The 23,086-nt window shown below is 40.0% G+C and overlaps 1 protein-coding gene and 1 pseudogene across 1 annotated transcript in view; both read right to left on the bottom strand.

Annotated features, from left to right (window-relative positions):
• Positions 1–488: 488 nt before the first annotated feature.
• Positions 489–17,340, bottom strand: LOC102219429 (annotated as a pseudogene).
• A 1,338-nt stretch (positions 17,341–18,678) lies between these two features.
• The window catches only part of LOC102230440 (sodium channel protein type 2 subunit alpha-like), a 116,317-nt gene continuing 111,909 nt past the window's right edge, over positions 18,679–23,086 (bottom strand). Inside the window, exons 26-27 of the mRNA XM_023326813.1 lie at positions 21,431–21,541; positions 18,679–18,727 (exon numbers count right to left, since the gene is read on the bottom strand). Of these exons, the coding sequence (XP_023182581.1) occupies positions 18,679–18,727; positions 21,431–21,541 (160 nt within the window). The remainder of the gene's footprint in view (positions 18,728–21,430; positions 21,542–23,086) is intronic.

The following is a 23,086-nucleotide window of genomic DNA, read 5'->3' as shown; positions in this document are numbered from 1 at the left end:
TAGGGGAGAAAACAATCACCAACCTTTATTTATAGATCACTTTACACAGACATGGAGACCAAAGTTCTTCACAGGGTTATACAATAAAATACAACTGATAAATCACAAACATGTTCAGCAAATCAGATATGAGACATGGAAAATAAACAATAAAACAAAGGACTCATTTTTTGTATATAATTCACTGAGGAGCAGAGATTCTGGGAGTTTAATTAAATGATATATGGTTGGACTTTAAATTAGACATTTATATGTCCTTTATAAGTCTTTGTTTTTTCCCCATGATTTACACATTAACAAATATTTTACTAAGTTTATCTGCTTCTTTTTCTCACTAAGATCCCTAGTTCAAATCATCTATGTTCCACTGAGATATTACCAAAGCATCCTGACAACCAGTAACATCAATCAATCAATCAATCAATCAATCAATCAATCAATCAATCAATCAATCAATCAATCAATCATTTTTTATTTAAAAAGCACCTTTCATACTCAAAGCAGCTCAAAGTGCTACACAGATTAATAAAAACAAACACACAAACAAACACAAACAAACAACTAATCACTCCAATTCTACATGGAAAAACACACAGCTGCATGGAAAATGCACAGACTAAGAAGAAATGATTCAGTTTAGGAAATACAATCAAAAAGATGGGTCTTGAGCCTCACATGACATCCAAATTTTAGAAAGCTCTCCTAATGATCCAGTCCATCGGTTAGAGATACAATGGAGACCAATGGACGTCCCAGTATCACAGCTGTTGGACTTTAATGAATAGGTGGAGCTACTGAACTGGACTCTGAAAGGATGGACACTAGAAAGACCTCTAAAGCTATTCCATGTTGTAGAGCATGATGACAAACTTTAATAAACCAAACTTTAATAAAAAGCAAAAGCTAAAAAATGCACACAAAGATTCAGTCAGATCTGGTATACATTCTGATTACTCACACCTTAAACTGCAAAACAAACTCCTAAAACAAAGACTTCTACTTTCTAGACTTTGTTCTAGAAACACACTACATCAATGTGCAAGAGTGACACAAAACCAAGGTAGTTTCAGGGCTCAGGAGTTACAGACAGAATCTAATGATGGTTGATATTCATATAAGTTTATTCATCTCATCCTTCTGGATCCTGTACAGTTTTTATGTGTTTTTGATTATGTTTATTCTTTAATAAAAATAAAATTAAGTAAAAATTGTAGAAAATATAAGATATTGAGGAGCCTTGATATTTAAAATCCTAACTGCTATAAAGGAGTCAGGAAGCCAGCCTTCTCAGATGGAACCATGAAGATTTTCCTGTGCAGCAACAGAAACATCAGAGCTCATGGCAGGATGGGGACATTATGGACCGGACATGTCTCCATCAGAGAAACACAAACTGGGAGAGGAGTCACTGCATAGGGCCTTAGTGGTATTGATCTGCTGTCTCTTTAAGACCTGCTGCAGTTTCCTGGTGTCTGCTGTGATCTTGGCCTTGACCTCTGGGTTTCTGCTCTGAGATGGGGACATCGCCTGCAGAGACAGGAAGTGGACGTCAAGAGAAAACCTGACACCTAGGGTTGCTCCATTAGCTGGACATCTGTTTCCATCACATTAAAGCCGACTGGTGAAGAGATCAAGAGCAGACCTGATCCAATTTCTGAACTGAAGCATCTCTGGTTCTGAATGAAACCTGGATGCAGCAGGAGAACCACCTTCACCTGGACACAAAGAATCCAACCAGGATTTGTTGATCATCTGTCATGTTGATGTTTGTCAGAAATATCATGACTTTGAGAAGAAACCAGGCAGAAGTTCAGATCCAAATATTTCCCTTTAGAACATCCAAGGTCTCTGCTTTCATCTGGAGGAGATCACAGACCTCTCCTGGAGCTGAACTGCTGGATGAACAGACAGATGTGTGCAGCTGTTTTTACCCCACAGAGAGTTTCCTAGGTCTTCTATGTGAGTGGAGAAAGAAAACAGATCTGAGTCAATCTTCAGCTTCATCTCCTTTCAGGTTGGCCTCTTTCATTGTAAAAGCTCAGAAATACTCTGAAAATCAGACTTTGCCCACTCAGTCAGGAACCTGCATCACCAGATGATGCTATATTAAACCTAATGAACATTTAATTGAACACTGAGGTCACCCTATAGGTTGCTCTGCCAAACTCCTCAGATAAATTCCAGACAAAATATTGTTCATATTAAAAATGGACAAATCAACAAAAATGATTAAATATTAAAAATACAGCTTTTTCTGAGCAGAGTGAGAATCAATGGGATGCCTCAAAATATTGATGGAACTAAACTGAGAAGAAAATAAGAAAAAAAAAACCTAATTTATGAATCTTTTAATGGTTTAAAATTAATCTGAATATTAAATTTGAACATGTCTGGATTCCCATCAAATCCAGACATGGATTCAAGCTGCAGCTTGAATATCAGATGAAGATGTTGATTCACTAATTGAACATTTCAATTTTAGACTTGGAATGAAAGAAACTAACTTCATGAAAACAGCTGACCTTAGCAGAGCAAAGTTTAACGATGAGCCATCGATCCAACAGAACCGTTCAGCAGGAAAAACAGGGAAAATCCTCCAAATGAGAAGATTTTATCATCTGACTCACTGAGGTGTTTGCAGCAGCAGATAAAATGACAATATCTTATGAAACATTTGCAGAAAACATCTAAAATATGAGAAACAGACCATCCAAAATCTGCATCAACATGGAAAATTTTCAGTTGAGCTTTATTTCATGTTTCTTGGTTACAGGATGAAAATTAACCAGTGAGAAAAACAAAACTTTCCAGTTGAATAAAGTTCAGATAAAAAAAATTAAAAAGTCTCTAAATGCAGTTGAGTTTCAATTTCATCTTCATTGATAAAAAAACCCAACAATATCAGACATTAAATGACAGACAGGAGGAAATAAACAGGATGGAAATCATTCAGGTCAAAGGTCATCATGATCCAGTCAGAGTCGCTTTAGACTCAAACTGCTGCAGCTTCTGAGGATCAGCAGGAAAACAGAAACAATTCTCTACTTTACAAAGATGGTGTCCTCCACCTGCAGAGAGAAGAAAGATGCAGAGATCAGATCAGTGAGTTTCCAGCTTCTCTCCAGCAGCAGTCAGTGACGCAGCACATCCAGTAGAAAGAGCAGCAGGGCCTTCAGTCCTGTTCAGAGCAGCTTCCTTTCACCTCTCATCTTAACATGTTGCAGTGAACACACTGAGCTCCAAGCTCACACACCTACACACACTTTCAGCATCCAGTCTGCTTCCTCTGCAGGTTCCACTCAAGTCCACAGTGGAAACAAACTGCTGAGATTCCTGAAGGCTTCACTGCTGCTGCAACACTGGAGGATGGATTTGCTGCTGCTGCTGCATTTAGACACAAACTGCTGCTGATCAACATCTCATCTGCTGCTGGAACATCAGCTGACTGACCAACATGGAGGCTGTCCCTGAACACATCTGGATGAGACTGAGGACAGGAGGACACATGTCCAGATGTGAGGAGTGGACTTGAGCAGAAAGAGCAGCTGCTGACTAAATGAATGATGGTTTGTGAAATCAGAGCCAGTGGTTTCCAGGCTGCAGTCAGACTGATCTCAGAGCTGTGACCAACATCAACCTGATCACTTGTTTTGACACTTTTCTGCCAAGTATGGCATCGTTGCCAGTATTTCTGTTTGTGGGGGCAAAAAAGTTTCTCCTGTTTCCATTATTCTTTTTGAAAAGTGAGGACATTTTAGATGAACAAAAAAGAAAATATTGTGTTTAATGCATTTTTGTGCTAAAGTGTTAGCAGCTGGTGTAGACCTTTTGTACTGTTGTATTTCCCCATGTCCTTAAATCATTTGGTGGTCTCAGTGAGTTACAAGGACCCGTGTGAGCACTCAAAAAACAATACAACAAACTGAGCAAGTTGAGCAAGAGTTGACCATGAGTATCAATATCAGAGTATCAACTCTGGTACCTTTTATGTCAGGTACCAGAGTTGAGTGCTTTGTCCACCCCTGCTGCTGAAACAGCTGGACTAGCTTCACTCACACACTAACCTTAGAGTCTTTACAAGATCCTGAAGCTGCTGAACATCTGGCTCCTTCAGGTTGTTTCCTCTTAGGTCAAGTTCAGTCAGATGGGAGGGGTTGGATTTCAAAGCAGAGGCCAAAGAAGCACAACTACTTTTAGACAATTTGCAGCTCTCTAGTCTGAGAAAAGAATAAAAGATGTGAGCTGAAGCCAACAGGATGCAGGTTAACCAGTCCAACAGAACCAGTTAAAGAGTCTCATGAATATTAATGCCAACATGCTGCTGCTTCAATAAAGACCTGCTGACTTCAGCTCTTAAACTCTTAAACTCGGCTTCACCAGTCAGGATGAATTTTGGAGAAAACAGGGACAAATACAGATTCCTGCAGATAAGCTGGTACTGTAATATGTATTTTTGAACATGAATTATTCCAGAGCTTTATGAAAGAAGCATCATTCAGTGATTATATATTTGTTCATGTGACTCCCAATTTACACTACTAGTGTCTACTATGGGATGGACTCCACACTAACTGCGCACCCATTTTGGGATAAGTGTGCATGATAATGGATGGATCAATGGCTGGATGGTATATTAATGCATAAATGAAGTCAATACTTATCACATATGGCTATGCATACATTCATAATACAAACAAAACATGGATTTTATTTGGGAACCTATTAAGTCATGTCTTCTCACTCAAGTCATAGTACAACAAGGCAGAAGAGAGGCTAATGCTAGTGCAATCACAGGTGGACACCAATTTGCTATTTACTCATTCTGCCTGCCATGTGAGTATGCATATACCAGTAGGTATATATTTGAGTTGTAGATGTCTTATTTTCAGCAAATTTTCATCTTAAGTTTGAAAATTTGCTGGAAATATTGCTGGGAAGAGGAATTTCTTCCATAACCAGGTCTAAATTCACTGGATTCTAGGAAGTTCTGGATAATACCTGCAGCCCCACACTGACATTCAACTCATTGTTTCAGGTTTCTGGTTATTTTATAAATCATGGAGAAAGTGTAATAAAGAAAGAAACAGTAATTGGACCTGAGTGTGGATCAGTATAATATCAACCATATGTCTGCCTATGGTTGATAGGCAACAGTCTGTTGCCTATCAACAGACATTTTAAATAAAAATCACTAAACTAAAACATCATGGGTTACTTCAGCATCTGTAGTTTGCATTCAGGATTCTGTAGAAAACGACAGAGCTCCTTCACTCCATCATCTTTCAGGTTGTTCTGTCTCAGGTCCAGTTCTGTCAGATGGGACGGGTTGGACTTCAGAGCTGAGACCAGAGAAGAGCAGCTGTTCTCTGACAAACTGCAGCTCATCAATCTGAATAAAGAGAAAAAGTAAATTGAGGTCAGCATGATATGTGTTAAAATGGAAATAAACAAATAAATGACAAAAATGTAGATAGACTTAAAACATGCAGAAATAAAACATATGACTGGGGTATTGTGGTACTTTAAAAATGACTTTAATACCCAAACTCTGACAAAGCTGTTCATTAATTTATATACTTTTCTTTAACAGAAAATACTGGTCCATCAGTTTTTCTGTTTATGGCAATGAGCCAGATTCTGCTGACGGTTTCTTCCTTTTAAGGGGAGTTTTCCTCTCTACTTGCTGCAAGTCATTATCTATGTTTCCATCCTATTATGATGTGAATTTTAAGTAAATTATTGAAATCTCTCAAAAAATAAAATGCAATTTAGGCATGTTTTCATCTGGTTTGACGCGACTCCAGATATATCGATTGATTAAATAGATCTGGAGATTGAATCCACACTCCATAGCAGCACTGGAGGCTGGAACTAATTTTGTTTGATTTTTGACATTTAAAGAAAAAAAAAAAAAAGATGTACAATGTAAAAATTGTCACTTCTAGTAAGACAAACCCACCAGTGGATGAGAGCGCCCAACTCAGAGGTTGTGTTAGACTTTTTTGCTGCCCATCAATTTGAAAAATCAATCTATTTTTTATCCATTGCTTTTTAAAATGAAAATGATTCAATTCAACTTAATTTTCATTAAGTAATATTTAACAAGCGGAATAGAGAATCCACATGCCACTACCCTTCACGCTGATACATGTAACTCGCACGTAAATTATGGACATGGGTTACCCATTTGTGTGTAATTAATTGGCTCAGTGTTTTTATATTGAGATGGGGACTGAATCCACACTCTGTAGCAGCACTGGAGGCTGGAATTACAAGCTGTAGCTAAAGTTTTTAAATTAGGGAACATTTCTCAATGTGAACAGAAATCGACAAGACACCGAGTGAGAGAGGATGCATTCATTCTCCATCAGATTTACTGCAAAGCCTCCTTAACTCTTCAATGTACTGTACTACTCCCAGATAGTGAGATGCATTTTGTTCATGTTTCAGTTCAGAGATGATACTCAAATGGCATGTTTTGTTATTATTGCATGATTTAGTTACCTCCGTGATATACTATGTGTGTAAAGGTGAAAATCTCTGTGCATTTGCACAAATTTGTCAGGTGTGTGAATTTTAATCCATCATGATGCTGGAATAATGGTGAGGATATTTAAGATCTTCAGTCATTTCGCTATGTGGTTATGTATTTTATTTCCAGGTGCACTATAAATGACTTCTATGAAGTAGAGCTGAACAATATTTGGAAAATATGTCTATATGAGAAGCAGACAGGACACACTGAACTCTGGAGAGTGAAATTTTTGTTTCAGGTTCCCAGCAACATCTACACAGCTCCCAGATCTGTCATGATTCATCTAGACCAGTGTTTTCCAACCCTAGTCCTCAAGGCATCCTGTCCTACATGTATTACAGGTTTCCTGCTTAAATGGGCCTTATTCAACTGACTGCAGTTCAAACGTCTGTTAATCAGCTGGACTGAAGCAAGAAAATACCTAAAACATGCCAGGCAGTGAGCCTTGAGGACCAGGGTTGGGAAACACTGATCTAGACCACAGTTGTCAAACTCCAGTCCTAGAGAGCCACTGCCCTATAACTTCTAGATGTGCCTCTGCTGCACCACATCTGAATTGAATAATTAGGTCATTAAGGGTCTGGAGAATTTATCTGCACAAGAAGGGGGTAACTAAGCCATTTCAATTCAGTGTTTTGTACCTGTGGCACATCTAAAAACTGCAGGACATGGAATTTGACACTCCTGATCTAGTCCTTTCTGACCATCTTTCTTCTAGTTATATATAATTCTGTCTGTCATTTAGCAGGATCTATACTGTTATTTTGGTAACCACTTAAAATATACATGTCTGCAATTCAAACAAAACTTTCTCATCATATCAAAAGTCAAATAAACTGTGGTATCTTACTTCAATCTCTGTAGCTTACAGAAGGGAGTTTGAAGAAAACCACAGACTTTCTTCACTCCTGCATCTTTCAGGTCTTTGTTGTAACTCAAGTCAAGTTCTATCAAAGGTGAAGAGTTAGAGTTGGATTTCAGAGATGAGACCAGAAAACCACAGCCAAACTCTGACAAACCGCAGTCTCTCAATCTGCAAAAAGAAAAAAAAAAAACACGAGTTGAAACTAACAGGATGCAGGTTAAAACCAAACTATGAACAAATAAAGAGTAGAAAATTAATTTAACTGAAACCAAAAAAAATCTGAAATGAGATGTACTGATTGTCATGAATGAGGCATACACAGGGGACCCAGAGGACCCAAATAGTGAGAAATTATGAATGTAATGATGAATCTGTACAATAATCCAGGCAGAAGGATATTAGCTCAAAACTGGTAACAACTAGTAACAATCATATTGACAGCAGACTTAACAGCAAGCAAGACAAAGACTCAACAAGGAACACAGGTGGGTTTAAATACATAGGGAGACAATCAGGGGAAACAAGGAACAGGTGTAATCAATCAAGGGGTAGACAGGACAACACAGATACTCAATTGACACAGTAACCAAAATAAACACAGACAAAAACAATCCTCGAACAGATTTTAATGTTTGATCCAGTAACACGGATTTAAATATTTGAAACAAAACCAAAACATCTTATTATGATGTATTATTAGAATATCTGGGTATGAAGAACTTGACAGCACTAGGCTTGGTCCTGAACAGTTTCTGCTGACTGAAGAAGTTTACTTCACTCCACGAGTGTCTAGAAGCACAAATTAACCAACTGCTGAAGAATGGGACCCACCCTGAATGGCTGAGTGAGAGCAACAGTCTTGATCATAAAAGACCCCCAGAAAGGAACATCCAACTATCAACCAATAACTTGTCTCTCCCCAATATGAAAGCTGCTGTCAGGCATCATAGCAGCTAAAATAAGCAGGCATATGAATCAATATATGACAGAGGCAGAGAAAGACATCAATAAAAGTACCAGAAGAACCAAACACCAGATACTGCTGTAGAATATAAACATTTAGTGGTACAACAACTCAAAGCTTAGAGCGATTGTACTGTTGGTAGTGTCATTTTCATAAAGATTAAATAAATTATGAAAAAGTTAGCAAGTATTTATTTATTTGACCAGGTTGAATGCCATGACAAGATGAACCAGCACTTCCTGAAATCCTTATGCATTGCTATGGCAGGCCCCAATAACAAACTTCTCTGAGTACCAAAAACTACAGCACACCTGTCCTGAATGAACTAAGCACATACAGTATATGATTGAATGGTTGAAATAGTACAATGTATCAAGGAAGAAGTTACAGACAAAAATATTCAGAAGCAACTCGACGAATCAAGAATAAACATTTGGACAATAGGGCTGAATCAGCTTTTACGCAATCAAGACATTTGGACTCACCGAGCCTTTTTGCAGTTTCCCAAAGCTGGAATCAGTCTCAGTCGCCCATTCTCTGTTGTGTTGTATTTCTTCAGGTCAAATTCATCCAGAACCTCCTCGGACATCTGCAGCATGTAGGCCAAAGCTGAACATTCAGTCTCTGAAAGCTTCTTCTTTGATTTGTTCTCTGATTTCAGGAACTGCTGGATCGCCGAATAAACTGAGAGATCTTTCATCTCTGGAAGATGTTGATGCATCTTTCAGGAGAGATTTTATCAGTCTTAATCTCTTTCAGGTTGTTGATGATTCTCTGGATGGTTTCTGGACTGTTCTCTGTCTGACCCAGCAGGCCTCCTAACATTCTCTGGTTGGATCCCACACAAAGGCCATGAAGGAAACGAACAAACAGGTCCAGGTGGCCATTTTTGCTGTTGAGAGATTTCGTCATTACTTTATTCATGAAGTGCTGTAGACGTGTTTCACAGTTTTCTTTCTGCAGCAAGTTCTTTTTCACCTTTATTTTCAAATTGGTAATGTGTTTCTTCAAGAACTTCTTCAGTACCTCTGTATTCCTGGTGGAGAAACAGTGGAACATGTAGACTGCAGCCAGAAACTCCTGGATGCTCAGGTGAACAAAGCAGTAGACTGGTTTCTGGAAGATCACACTCTCTCTTTTGAATATCTCTGTACAAACTCCTGAGTAAACTGAGGCCTCTGTGACATCCAGACCACACTGCTCCATGTCTTCTTGGTAGAACATGATGTTTCCTTTCTCCAGATGTTCAAACGCCAGCCTCCCCAGCTTCAGAAGAACTTCGTTGTCAGCTTCTCTCAGCTCCTGTGAACTTGTCTCATGTCCTCCATGGTACTTGTTCTTCTTCCTCTTTGTCTGGACCAGCAGGAAATGTGAGTACATGTCAGTCATGGTCTTGGGCAGCTCTCCTCTCTGCTCTGAGGTCAACATGTTCTCCAGAACTGTAGCAGTGATCCAGCAGAAGACTGGGATTCCACACATGATGTGGAGGCTCCTGGAGGTCTTGATGTGGGAGATGATTCTGCTGGACAGCTCTTCATCACTGAACCTCTTCCTGAAGTACTCCTCCTTCTGGGTGTCAGTGAAGCCTCGTACTTCTGTCACCCTGGCAACAAATGAAGGAGGGATCTGATTGGCTGCTGCAGGTCTGGTAGTTATCAAGATGAAAGCCGAGGGAAGCAGGTTCCCTCTGATGAGGTTTGTCAGCAGAACGTTGACTGATGACTTCTGTGTAACGTCAGAAACCAGCTGACTGTTGTTGAAGTCCAGTGAAAGTCTGCTTTCATCCAGGCCATCAAAGATAAAGAGAAGTTTGCAGACAGCCAGCTGCTCTGCTGGGAGCTTCTGGAGTGTTGGATGGAAAACATGGAGCAGCGTGAGAAGACTGTGCTGCTCATCTCTGATCAAGTTCAGCTCTCTGAACGAAAGCAGAACCAACACACTGACATCTTGGTTCTCCAAGCCCTCTGCCCAGTCCAGAGTGAACTTCTGAACTGAGAAAGTTTTTCCAACACCAGCGACGCCGTTAGTCAGAACCACTCTGATGGCTCCTTGTTGGTCAGGGAAGGCTTTAAAGATGTCATGGCACCTGATTGGAGAGTCATGTAGGTTCTGGATCTTGGAAGCTGTCTCCAGCTGCTTCACCTCATGTAGGGTATTAACCTCTTCACTCTGTCCCTCTGTGATGTAGAGATCAGTGTAGATCCTGTTGAGGAGGGTTCTACTTCCTGTTTCATCACTTCCTTCAGTCACGCATTCACATCTCTGCTTCAGACTGATCTTATGATCCTCTAGAACCTGCTGCAGAACAACATATGCTGAAACAAAGAAAAAACAAGTAAAAAAAAACATCTGAAAAAGAATTTGATCCATCATCACAAACATATATTGTTCTATTATCAAACATCACATTAGTGAAACCTGACAGAAAGATGTCCATCAAATGCAGCATCTTTAAGCAACATGAATTCTTCTGCATCATGTCACCATTTCCTCAATTTACTTTTTTATCTGACCTTCTAACATAAACAGCAGCTGCAGAAAAGATAGAGGAAGACAAATATTTTCTCCCACTATTTTTCAGCCTTAATGAAGGAAATCTGTAAAAAAAAAAAAAAAAAAAAAAAAAAAGCTCTAATCTGCCAGAGAAACAGCTCATTGTATGTGGCACTGTTATCATTTAAAATTGTATTTCACAGTCAGAGACTGGATTGGATGTTTTTAAAGAACAATTACAGATTGGAAATGACATGGGACTGATTTGGTCTTTAAAAATATTTCCTCTTTGGTCACTAGATGGTGCCATAGACTCAAGTATCAAGGGGCAACAGGTAGTAGGCAGGTATTGAACTCAGAAGCGAATACAAGTTTTTGAGCACTGTGTAGTCACTGGTGTGTACTTTTGGAGTTACTGATTCTGTACACTATTCATCTAGTCAGAGTTAAATAATGTGGTGAATTTGCATCTATAAAGATCCCTGGGACTGACTTTTACACACCTTAGTAGGTACAATGTTAGCCACCTAGCAAGTCACTAGTGCACTACGAGGCTGCCTAGTTCATGCATCAAAATGACCATCAGATTTAATAACATGTTCAGTTTTAATGCAACTTGCACAAAAAGCTCAGAACAGAGCCACTTTAAATCAAAACCATTTACACCAGCTGGAAATACAGAGATTTAGTTTAATTAATTGGTCAGAGGAAGATTTATAAAAACATGAATTTTCAAATCCCAACTAAAGACATTCAATTGGTTCAACAGACGACAGAAGGAAGCTCTGATTGGAGGTGTTCAGGCTCACCTGGAGCACAGCTGCTCTGATTGGCTGCCAGCAGTTCAGCTCGTGTTCTGGGTCTTTCTTCACACTGGGGGCAGGAGGAGGGTCCAGACTGGTCCCAGTAGAACCTGATGCACTGTCTGCAGAACCAGTGTCCACAGCTGGTAGAGACCGGATCCATCAGAACCTTCTGACATAAAGCACAGCAGGACGGCTGCTCCTCCTCACCAACGCTGCTCCTCTTCCTCCCTCTGTGAAGACATTTCTTCATCACTGAAATAGTTCACTAACAACAAGCTGGAGCTGTCCTGGTACCAGAAGCTGAGTCAGAACAGAACCTCAGAACATTGATGATCTCTGGTTTGAAATATTTAATTCTATATTTGGTGTTATGATTGATCTTTCTTTGGTTGTATTTGTTCATCTGAAATCTTTATTCTGTCTGAGTCAGAGCAGAAAACTGTTTCCATCAGAGGCTCAAAGACCAAAATCTGATTCTAATCTAGAGTCCAGTGTAGAAACATGGATCATTCTTTAATGGTGGAACACCAGTAAACAGGATTCAGATCCAGTTTGCATTTGTCTAAGAACTTTATAAAGAGCCTTTTACTGTGACAGAACATTATTTGGACAGGATAGCAGAGTGCAGGAATAACTAGTAGTGTCTCTTTCAGAGCTGCGTGCTGAGGAACGATGAGAATAATTTATCTTTGTGAACAAAGAATTATGTGCACTGTTTACATCCCAACATGCTGCCCAGCTAGTTGAGATGCTTTTGATCAGTTTATGTCTGTGTTCCTGGTTGGTTAGTGGTTAACAAACCAGCACTAACCTCATCATGCAGGTTCAGCTCAGTGAGGAACTTTCACGTTCTCCTCTTAGTCACGCTTCACACTGGTTTTATATTATTTTATTATTATTTTTAGTATAATTTTTCCGGTTACATGATGTATCAAACCATACCAAATGCTTTGTCCACTTAGTCAGCCAGAAATAATGCGCGGCCGCGCCGAGATCTGAAGAATTCGTACCATAAACTGGAGAAACCAGAACAACTACTGAGTTTTAAAAACTCAACAGACACTAAATGTTAGAGCTACTGAAGCCACATTAGAAATAATAATTAAATCTCCTGTTTGTTGTGCATCTCTGCGCTTTGCAGCAGATTTAACTCATCATGTAGGGCCGGTCCAAGGCTGTATGAGGCCTGGAGCAGAATCTGACTTAGGGGCCCCTCTCCAACCTAAAAAACAATAAGTTTACTAATTTGTCTTTGTGAACAAACAAAGTTAAAACTCAAAGATTAAACTCACAGCATCAGATTGTTGCTATGGTAACAAAACAATCCAACTATGAATATTGTTATTTGAACATTTACAAAGTAAACTTGTCAGCTCCTTGAAATCTTACATTTAAATGTTAAACAATTTAAAATATTTCAATCTATCTATGCTGAAACCATTAAACCAAATTTAGTAGCATTGATAATCTCAATAAACAAATGTTACATTTATGTATCTGTGTTAAAATATTAGCATTTATGGCCCCTGAATCCCCTGGGGGCCTGATGGAGCCGATGACTTAATTTGGATTAAACAGAAGTGCAAATAATTGATTTTCATTTTAACTGTATTTTTTGATTTGTTGTTTTTAAGACTAGTTGTGGGTTTAAATAGTTTCACTGGTGAAGTTTTCCAGTAAGATTTAATTACCCAGTAATATTTTTACTTTTCCTGTAAACCTAACATCTTTTACTACGAAAACACGGTGGACCGCCTCCGGGCCCCGACCTCTGGGCCCCAACCGCTGGGCCCCGACCGCTGGGCCCCGACCGCTGGGCCCCGACCGCTGGGCCCCGACTGCTGGGCCCCGACCTCCGGGCCCCGACCTCCGGGCCCCGACCGCTGGGCCCCGACCGCTGGGCCCCGACCTCTGGGCCCCGACCTCTGGGCCCCGACCGCTGGGCCCCGACCGCTGGGCTGAGCAGGTTTTCTGGATGAATCCCTGCTATAATTAGTTTTTAAGTTAGTTTTACATTTTTAGCTAATTTTAGTTTTTACAAAACTTTTTTCACCCTGCATAGATTATGTTACTGTAGATAAACATTGCTAACGCTAGCCCAGGTGCTATCATTGTTTATTTTTTAGCTAGTTTTAGTTTTTTAACTAATTTTAGCTTTTACATGAATTTTTTTTCTTTCTGTATGGATTATTTTACTGTAGATCAACATGCTTGTTCTAGCCTAGAAGCTATAACTCATAGATTTTTAGCTAATTTTAGCTTTTACATGGTTTTTCAGTCTCTATAGAATATGTTACTGTAACCCAACAAAGTGATAGCCTAGATGCTACCTTTAGTATTTTTACTAGTTTTAACCCTAAACTGCTGTGACCCTGCAGTTTAGCTGTGTAAACATTGTTCTGCACCAATTTCTAAAACTCTCTGGGTGGGATTTTGTTCTAAAGAATTTTTAAAGTATTTACTCTTTAACATATTTTAGGTTGTAATAAGTTAATATCAGATAAATCTGTGTGGAATCGCAGGAATCAGTTAGAAACTGGTTTCTTACTCTGGGTCTGATGGTTCTGGTTCAGTACTGAAGACTGGAGGATCTTTTCTGGACCGGTCACTCCTCATAGAGGGACAGACGGATCCTGGAGGTTCTGCTCTCAGTCTGAGATTCTGATCTCTGAAACACAAACATGTTATTCAGATCACATCAATTACTGAGAAACTCTGTGACAAAAAGACTGAAGAAGATCTGAACACAAACTGCTGCAGAGAAGCAGAAGGTTTAAAGTTCTGGGTCGTCATCCTACCTGGATCCAGTCTTCCCAGTATAAACTGGACCCAGTGTTCCCAGTAAAGAATTTTCCCTCTTTCAGTGGGTTTAGAGACAATTTCTGAATTGTTGCTCTTCATAGTTTTGGTTTTTGTTTTCGTCCATCATTGATTCACTCAGAGTTTCATTCAAAATCTAGATATTAACTGACTTTCTGTATTTAGCTTTAAGTTTACATATAAATTAATGATGCTTTATTTATTTACTGAAGATAAACAAGTTAATATTAAATAAATCTGTGTGGAGTCACATGAATCAGTTAGAAACTGGTTTCTTACTTCCTGTCTGAGGGTCCAGGTTCATCTTTGGACCGGTCACTCTTCATAGAGGGACAGACGGATCCTGGAGGTTCTGCTCTGTCCTCCTTTAGGTCCAAATCTTCCATCTTCTGGACCTCAGTAAGTCTGAAAGAGAAACCAGAACCAGTCAGTTCCCAGTGATCCAGTAAGCAGAAAGTTGATTCCCATCATGTGTTCAGAGGATCAGAGGAACCTGATCCAGCAGGTAACATCTGGGTCTGAATTGTTCTCTCCTTCACTTCTTCATGACCTTCTGATGTCTGCTGGCTGATCCAAGAACCTTCTGGAGAACTTCTGACTTTATTAAGAACATTTCAAATCTGAGTCTGAAACCTAAACTGGAATCATGTTCCAGGTCTGTAGAAACATCCAGAGTGAGGTCAGATGTAGTGAATGAAGGAGTGAACATTTCCTATGAAGTGGTGATGTGTTGGTCCTGAACAGATGGGCTCAGTTAAAGCAGCGGTTCTGAAACCTTTGGGGTCCAGACCTCCTTTAGACGGGCTGCCAGTCCTCCTGCTGAGAGTCAGGTTTAGTCAGAGAGGCAGGAATATGTGGAAGGAATATTTTCCAGACGGACCAACAATCAGAGAGACTTCAGGATCAGGTGATCCATGGAGATCATGAGGAGTGATCTGATCACTCTCAGCTTTCAGCAGATCTGTTCAGTTTTCCAGCAGAACTTAGAGCAAAAGAATTGACATGATAAAAAAATGAAGACACACCAACTTGAAGTGAATGTGGAGTTGACCCCTGGATCTGTAAATGAGAGAAATTCACTGATGATTCAAAAATAATGAAGGAACTGACAGACAACTAACCAGTTCTGTGATAAACAGAGCCGGTTAGTTGCATTCTCCATCAGACCCCTCTTGGGACATTGCCCAAAAATAAATCCCATCCTTTAGTTCTGAGAATATGTTTAAAGAGGCACTGTTATGTCAAATTAACTTTTATGAGCTTTATGTCATGTTATAATATCATGCACTCAAACATATTGTAGAAGTGTTGTTTTGATTCATTTGTGGATGTTTGAGAAATTCTTGAATCTCCTGTGCCAGAGTGGATGCCTTAGTGCTGACTCATAAAATGAGATGACAAATTACTCAAAGCTTTGCCTTGAATAACAGGTGATTAAAGTCGCCATTCAACATTTATGACTGTTGTTTGGCAACATCATTACCTCCAGTGTGAAAAATAATTTCACCTGTCAGATGCTCATGTATATCTATAGGTCAGTATTTTTTCTGTTAGAACAAATCCTGTCATGTGGCAGCAGATTACCGTAGTTTGATATTGTACCATGACAAAAACGGCGAATCCCATTCAGAACAGAACTTTTGACATATTTTTAGGTTTGTGTGTCACTTTACAGGGGAACCATTTAGAACTTGCCTCATACCTTTTGTTGATGTTTGAAGTTGAATTCTTCCTTGTAGATTCCCGTTGAAGTGCAGCAAACCTGTTCTTCAATGGAATTCCTGTGATTCCGGTTTGATCGCTGATGTTGCTTATTGTGGCTGCAGCCTGCTGTTGTTTCCTGGTTGGTTCTGCGGTTGAAGAGGCATTTTCCTGCAGCACTGGTCAGGCTGTTTTATCTAAGCGGTTGGTGTTGAGAGGAGTTGTTCAGTTAAAGGTGTGTTATGATGTTTTTACAAGCACATGGTGCCATTTTATACCACAATCAAGTAACCATGTTACCTTCAGTTGTTATAAAAATGCATATTTTTATAAAAATAACCAACATTAACTCAAAATGCTACAAAACAACATACAATAAAAACATGAGAGAAAAAATACAAATAGCAAAAATTTCAGAAATTTAAATACTGCAACTGTGGTGGCTAAGAGATTTCATATGTGCTTGACTGAGTTTTGGCCCCATCACTGCTTTAAAAAACCCAAAGTATAGAAGCAGTGAATATAATCTGGTCTCTTCTTATTTCTGTCTGAATTTTTCTTCTAATTTTTTTATAATGTTTTTCCTCCCAGACTGAGTGAAGCTGGTCTTCTGCTCAGATCCAGTTAAATATGAACCTGATTCACTGCACAGCAGGCAGTCAGACTACTTTATCTTCATTAACCAACTTTTCTCTGACAGCAGAACATTATGAAAAGAGAAACAGAACCAGTAAAATAAACAGGTGCTAGTTCAACTCAACTAAAAACCTGGAGCTTTAAAATTGTTTTTCAAAATTTTCCACATTCTCAAATTTGGATTTTGTCTGAAGAAAAGATTCAAACAAAAAAAATTCAAACAGGAAATCAGAACCTGAGAGGAACCATAGATCCATGAACCCAGTCACAGCTTGGTTCTGAAGGAGAACCAGACTGATGATTCCTGGTTCTGGTTCCCTCTGCAGACACCAGAGAGAAATCCCAGTGAGAGGAAAACAAGACGTTAACACTCACCATGATCCAGATTATGGTCTTTGTTTTATTTTTGTTGAGTGGAGTCTGAACCTGTTTCTCCTGATCTAATGCCTGACTAGAACTGACACACCTTAGGCTCCGCCTCCTGGCAAGGTGATTTAAACACCTTTACTTTCATGTTTTCTCTTTGTATCAAAAATGAACTGAGATCTGAAACACTGAGGTCATATTAAAACTTTCAGTTTTTCCCAGTTATTAGGTCATTCCCTATCAATGTCAGTGAGTTCTTTTCCATCTGCTTCTTTCTCCACCAGGAGGCTGCTGCCACCTGGTGGTTGGTCCAAGTGTTGATTCTACACACCTGCAAGCAATTCTGCCTCATCAGCCTCGAGTAAAAGAGGAGCAGGTCGCCGGCAGGTCAGTGTCTGAGTGTTTACCAGTTATGGTACTCTGAGCCTCTCTGAGTCTTTGTCTCTGTGGTTTCCCAGATTATTTCAAGTTGAATTTACCTGTTGATAAGGTAAGTTTTTCTTCGTGGTGCATTGCAGTGGTGGTCAAATGAAGCTTCTCAGCCCTTTGCTTCACCTAAAGCAGGGGTCTCAAACTCCAGTCCTCAAGGGTCGCTGTCCTGCAGTTTTTAGATGTGCCACAGGTACAAAACACTGGAATGAAATGGCTTCATTACCTCCTCCTGGTGTAGATCAGTTCTCCAGAGCCTTAATGACCTAATTATAATATTCAGGTGGTGCAGCAGAGGCTCATCTAAAAGTTGCAGGACTGCGGCCCTCGAGGACTGGAGTTTGAGACCCCTGACCTAAAGGTTCATAACTCAATGCTTCATTTATTTCTCACTAGTGACATCTGCTGGTGAAAGTAAAGTAGCCTGTCACTCAGATAGATAAACTTAAAAAAATTAGTAATTGCAATATTGTCACAAAGTTTTAGTCAAACTCAAGTTTAGTAACAGGAGAGTCAATTAAATCCTATTTAATATTTTTTAGTTATTAAAATGATTTGTAGCCAATCCTGGTTTATGTTTTCTTTTATTGACTGATTTGACAATAAAGATATTTGATGTTTTAGTGCATTCAGAGTGCAGCTTGTTTCATTCTTTGACTTTTGATTTGCCTCCTAAAAACTAAAGTTTTTCCTGGATTCCTGTTGTCTCTCTGATCTGATCTCATATTTTTACTCTTCCAACAGTTTTAGTTTGTTTCTGCTGTGCAAGACTGATAAATCTGAGCAGAATAAAGAAATAGTGAGAATTATTAATAAAATGTAAACATAATATTTTTGCTTTGGTACCAAACAAACAAACAAACAAACAAAAATCTCATTCAGTATTAAACTTCTGTTCATTTATTACAGGAGGCTTTTTCTTTTATATACAGAGACATTTATTTGCAAAATACTAAAAAGTATTTCAACTCAAAGTACTAAAAAGTATATGTATATAATTATATATAGATCTTCATGTTATAATAGTGTAACTGTGTCTAAAACAGCAGGGTGGGGTCAGAGGTCACTGAGGCACGGCTGTCGCCTCTTTACACCCAGGGTTCACCGGCTGTCTGCAGAAGAAAAACTTCAGACTCGTTTTTAACTCAGGACCAAAAAATAAGTTTAAATTTTTTTTCTCAACTTATAAAGTTTTTCCTCCCAGTTGGAGATTTTTCTGTACTTTATCTTCAGGAAACTTCTCGTCTCCTGTATTCTGATTTATTTGAGATATTTCTGCCGGGTTTAGCAGCTCCTTTTAGCTCTAAATAATCTACGATGCCGGGAATATTTCCTGTAAGTTTGGTCCTGAATGAACGAGCTTCAGGCGTCAGAGCTGCTGTCCAGGCAGCTCTACAGATATCAGGATTCTGGATGTGGAAACGGAGTAAAAACGGGTCGACAGCCGCCTGAAACCAGCTGCGGTGTAAACGGAGCGACGTGGTTGAAGCAGTGAGAAGATGCCTGGAAAAATCCACAAAAACTTCAAAACATCATCGTTATTATTGGATTATTGTCCTCGTCCGTGAAGAACACACAGCATCACTCCCCACGGTGACACAACGCTTGTATTGCATCTATTACACAATAAATAGAACGACAGTAAGAATGAAGAAGAATCACGTTTCTGTGCATTTTCTCCGTGTTTGGATATCAGTGGTGAAGAAGCAGCTTTTGGTTTCAAACAGGGAAGGAAAGGAGCAGATTCCCAGAGCCCCTCTGACCCAAACATGGGCTCAACAGCGCCACCTACAGCACACAGCTGGCTGGTCGGGTTTGTGCTCGGACTGAACCTGAACCCTGAATCCGAGGTCCAGATTCACTGAAAGCAGCTTCAGGTTGTGCATTTTGCTGCCCGGTGAGTCAGATAAGGCACAACGACAGAGAGGAATCTTCTGGAAAAATCTGAAACTGGACAGAGTTCAGCTCTAGACTGACCTGTTCACATAGACATAAAACAGCTAGAAGCTGAACTGAGGCAGAACAGCTCCGGGTTTTATGACGTTTTAACGTTTGGTTTGGTTTCCATGGAGAAAGTTCCCTCACTTCACCGTTCAGCTGAACTCTGAACTTTCTCTAGAAATAGAAAGTATCTCTAGCTTACACTGCAAAAACTAAATCTTACAGTTTGTCTGATCTAGTTTCTAGTGCAGAATCTGAACACACATAAAATAAGATAAAACTGATTCATAATTAACTGTTCAGCCATAATTACCAGTTTAAGTCAATAATTCCTTCATGTTGATGGTTTTAGTTTTAGTTCAACTGGCAGAAAATGTTTCTCTGGTTGAACTGGTGAACTTTTTTATTTTATTTTATTAATGTTAAAGTTATGTGTAAGTCGTTTTTTATTATTTCAAGTCTACTAAATATTTGGTAACTTTGTGTTTTTGTAGTGCAGACTCTGTTCTCAGTTTTTCTTTCATGATATTTCTGTTTGATCCCATTGGCAGATTTTAAATTAGCTTTGATTTGTTTGTTTTCTTAAATAAATGATTTCTGGCTCAAAACTTCTGTGATTGTTTCTGTTTCTCACTCGGCTCCCAAACGTCGTTTGAAGCCAAACAGTTTCCAGATTGTTTGTTTTCATCCGACGGGGCAGAAACACATCCAGAGTTACTGACCGTTCAGTCCTGTTATTACAGCAGGAATTTGGTGAAGAATCATAAAAATCTACATAATTCCTCACCAGGTCTGATAAAAATGTATTAAACTGAATATCTGAAGATAAATATCAACATTTCTGCATAAAACATGGAAACAAACCTCCTGGTTCTCATCGGTGCTCAATGAGAACCGATTTCAAACCTCCAGATGAAGCATGTGGACCTAAAACCTGGCAGACGGACTCATACTCACCTGGATCTGGACCTGGCAGTGGAGTTTCTCTCCACTGTCGCCACATGCTTGTTCAGGTAAAACAGACAAACTGACTGACTGATAATGAGGATTATTTTTATAAATGTTATTATTTCACATCCATCTGACGCTGCACAGTGCTGTCCAGACCTGGACACGTCTCCTGTCCGTCACAGGACAGACGGCTCTGCACACAGATTATAGAAACTGACTAACCTGATAATCAGGTTTCTGGACTGATGCTCATCTGCCCTCCATGACGATCTGAACTCCTGCTCCATGAACCGCTTCACCACCGAGCAGCAAATCATTTACACACCTGATCCTGGTGTCTCCGGGTTTCTGAGGACTTCTCATAGTGATAAAATGTTGATTTCAGTGAATCTGAACCTTTCTGAAGGTAAAACTATCAGCAGCTAATGAACCAATCAGCTGCCTGATTTCAGCTGTTTGGAGGGGGGGCGGCGGGGGGCTGTGAGAAGTTAATGGTTAAAAACCGTGAGCGTTAACTCGTTACCCAACAGGCCAAATGTTGCAGCCACTCAGTGGATCAGTCAGTCAGTGGATGGGGCGGCATGGCTTGGCGTGTTGGCTTCATGTATCCAGGCACACTCTGGGTCTATTGCTACTGAAAACAGCCCTTCAGCACAACTGCAACCTGAAAACGCCTCAGAGTCCAGCAGTGTTTTACCTCATTTACATGGTCATCTGTCCTCCACGGATCGAGTAGAAATAGAGTCCAGACAGTGCCAGTAAAACCTCTCTGTTCATTTTGTGTCCCATTTAAAATGTGTTTATTAAAGCGCCGTTTAGTAAAGATCCTCAGGTGAGACGGACGGAGAGGACGCTTAACAGCTTCAGGAAACATCTCCACTTCCTGTCGGCCATGTTGGATTGGCTGGAGTCCACAGTAACACCGTATCAGTGCTGCACCGCCGCAGGAGTTCCTCAGGGCGGCGCTCAAAGTGTCGAAGTGGCTCCTGTCCGGCCGGAAGGCGAACCGGGTCAAACCGGACCTACAAAACCTCCTGCAAGGTTTCAGCAAACAGTTATTGCTCTAGCAGTTCGTCTCAGTTTGAGTTTCTTTGTGCAAATAGATAAAGAGCCGCGTCGCTCAGCATCGACTCTCCTCCCCTCCCACCCGGAACCACAAAATAAATTAATTAATAAGCAAAGAAACATTTAGATTTTCATCTCTAGAAAACAATCAGATTGTTTCCAAACTGGTGAAATGAAACCATTCAAACCTCTGAGCAGAAACGATTCCAGTGTCCAAGAAAAACCTGCAGCCCGGTTCTGGTTCTGCTCAGGTTCTGGACCCGAGAAGAACCAGGAGAAACAACCAACCCGCCTCAGCACAAGCATCCGCTCCACAGACCGGCTTCATTCAGGCGTCTCTGAGAAGAGGAACCGACCAAACTGGACCAAACTGGACCAAACTGGACCAAACCGAACCAAACTGGACCAAACCGAACCAAACTGGACCAAACCGAACCAAACTGGACCAAACCGAACCAAACTGGACCAAAACGGACCAAACTAGACCAAAACAGCAGCTCTGTTTCCCTGAGGAGGTTTGATCGAATGTTTTGGGTTTTTGTTCTGATATCTCAGGTTCAGAATTTTGTGTTTTTTGATCGTTTGCTTTCTGGAGATAAAATCTTTAGATGGATTCATATCTGAGGAAACGGATGTTTGGGTTGAGCAGCAGAGTCGAGTTTTTGGGTTCTGGCCCAGAAAACCAACCAAATCCTCTGTGCCAAAACCAGAGCAGTCCATCTGGAATTACCTCTGGTTTGGTGCTGGAGGTCACCGGCGGGGTCACACGCTGCTGTGGGACGCTGTCCTGCTCTTCAGCGTTGTGTTGATTCTTCCTTCATGACCAGCAAACCCAAACTGATCCCACAAAACTCCAAAAACACAAAATATTAAAGTTTTTTTGTCCAGTTTGTTGTTCAAATATCTTTGCACTCTTGAAATAAAGCAAAACTAATTTAAAAATAATATTTCAGCTAAATATAGAAGCCTGTTTTAAGTCATTTATTACTTTAGTCAATTATTTACTGGGAACAAGCTGATTTATCTGGATGAAAATTTACTTTTCTTAGTTTTATCTTATTTCAAGAGCACTTTGAGGTTTTTACTACAACTTGGACCAACATGTTTGCTGAGATTTCGTGTTTTTGCAGTGAAGAGTTCAGTGACGTTTGAGAACCTTAACATGTTTCTGCAACAGGAATTCAACCTTCAGCCAAAGCTGCTTGGCATCAGCAGAGAGGATTTTACAGCCCAACCCACAAACTGAGGAATTATCCTCAAAGGAAGGTCAACTGAAGGTCAAAAACATCCTTAACAAAACGTCATGACGACGACTTGAGCCTTTCAACAATCAGTGGCTCCAGCTGCAGATGCTTGTGCAGAGACAGAGTTTCTGTTTCTGAATAATTTACATATCAAACCTGCAGCTTCTTATAGAAAACTTAAATTTATGACCAAGCTAATAAAGAAACAAGCCCAGAGTTTCTCTGACTCCGGTCAGCCTAGGTTTCTCCTGGACGCTGCTGGCGGCGCGA

This window comes from Xiphophorus maculatus, chromosome 21 (assembly GCF_002775205.1).
Source record: "Xiphophorus maculatus strain JP 163 A chromosome 21, X_maculatus-5.0-male, whole genome shotgun sequence".
NCBI lineage: Eukaryota > Metazoa > Chordata > Actinopteri > Cyprinodontiformes > Poeciliidae > Xiphophorus > Xiphophorus maculatus.
This window is presented reverse-complemented; position numbering and strand designations above follow the sequence as displayed.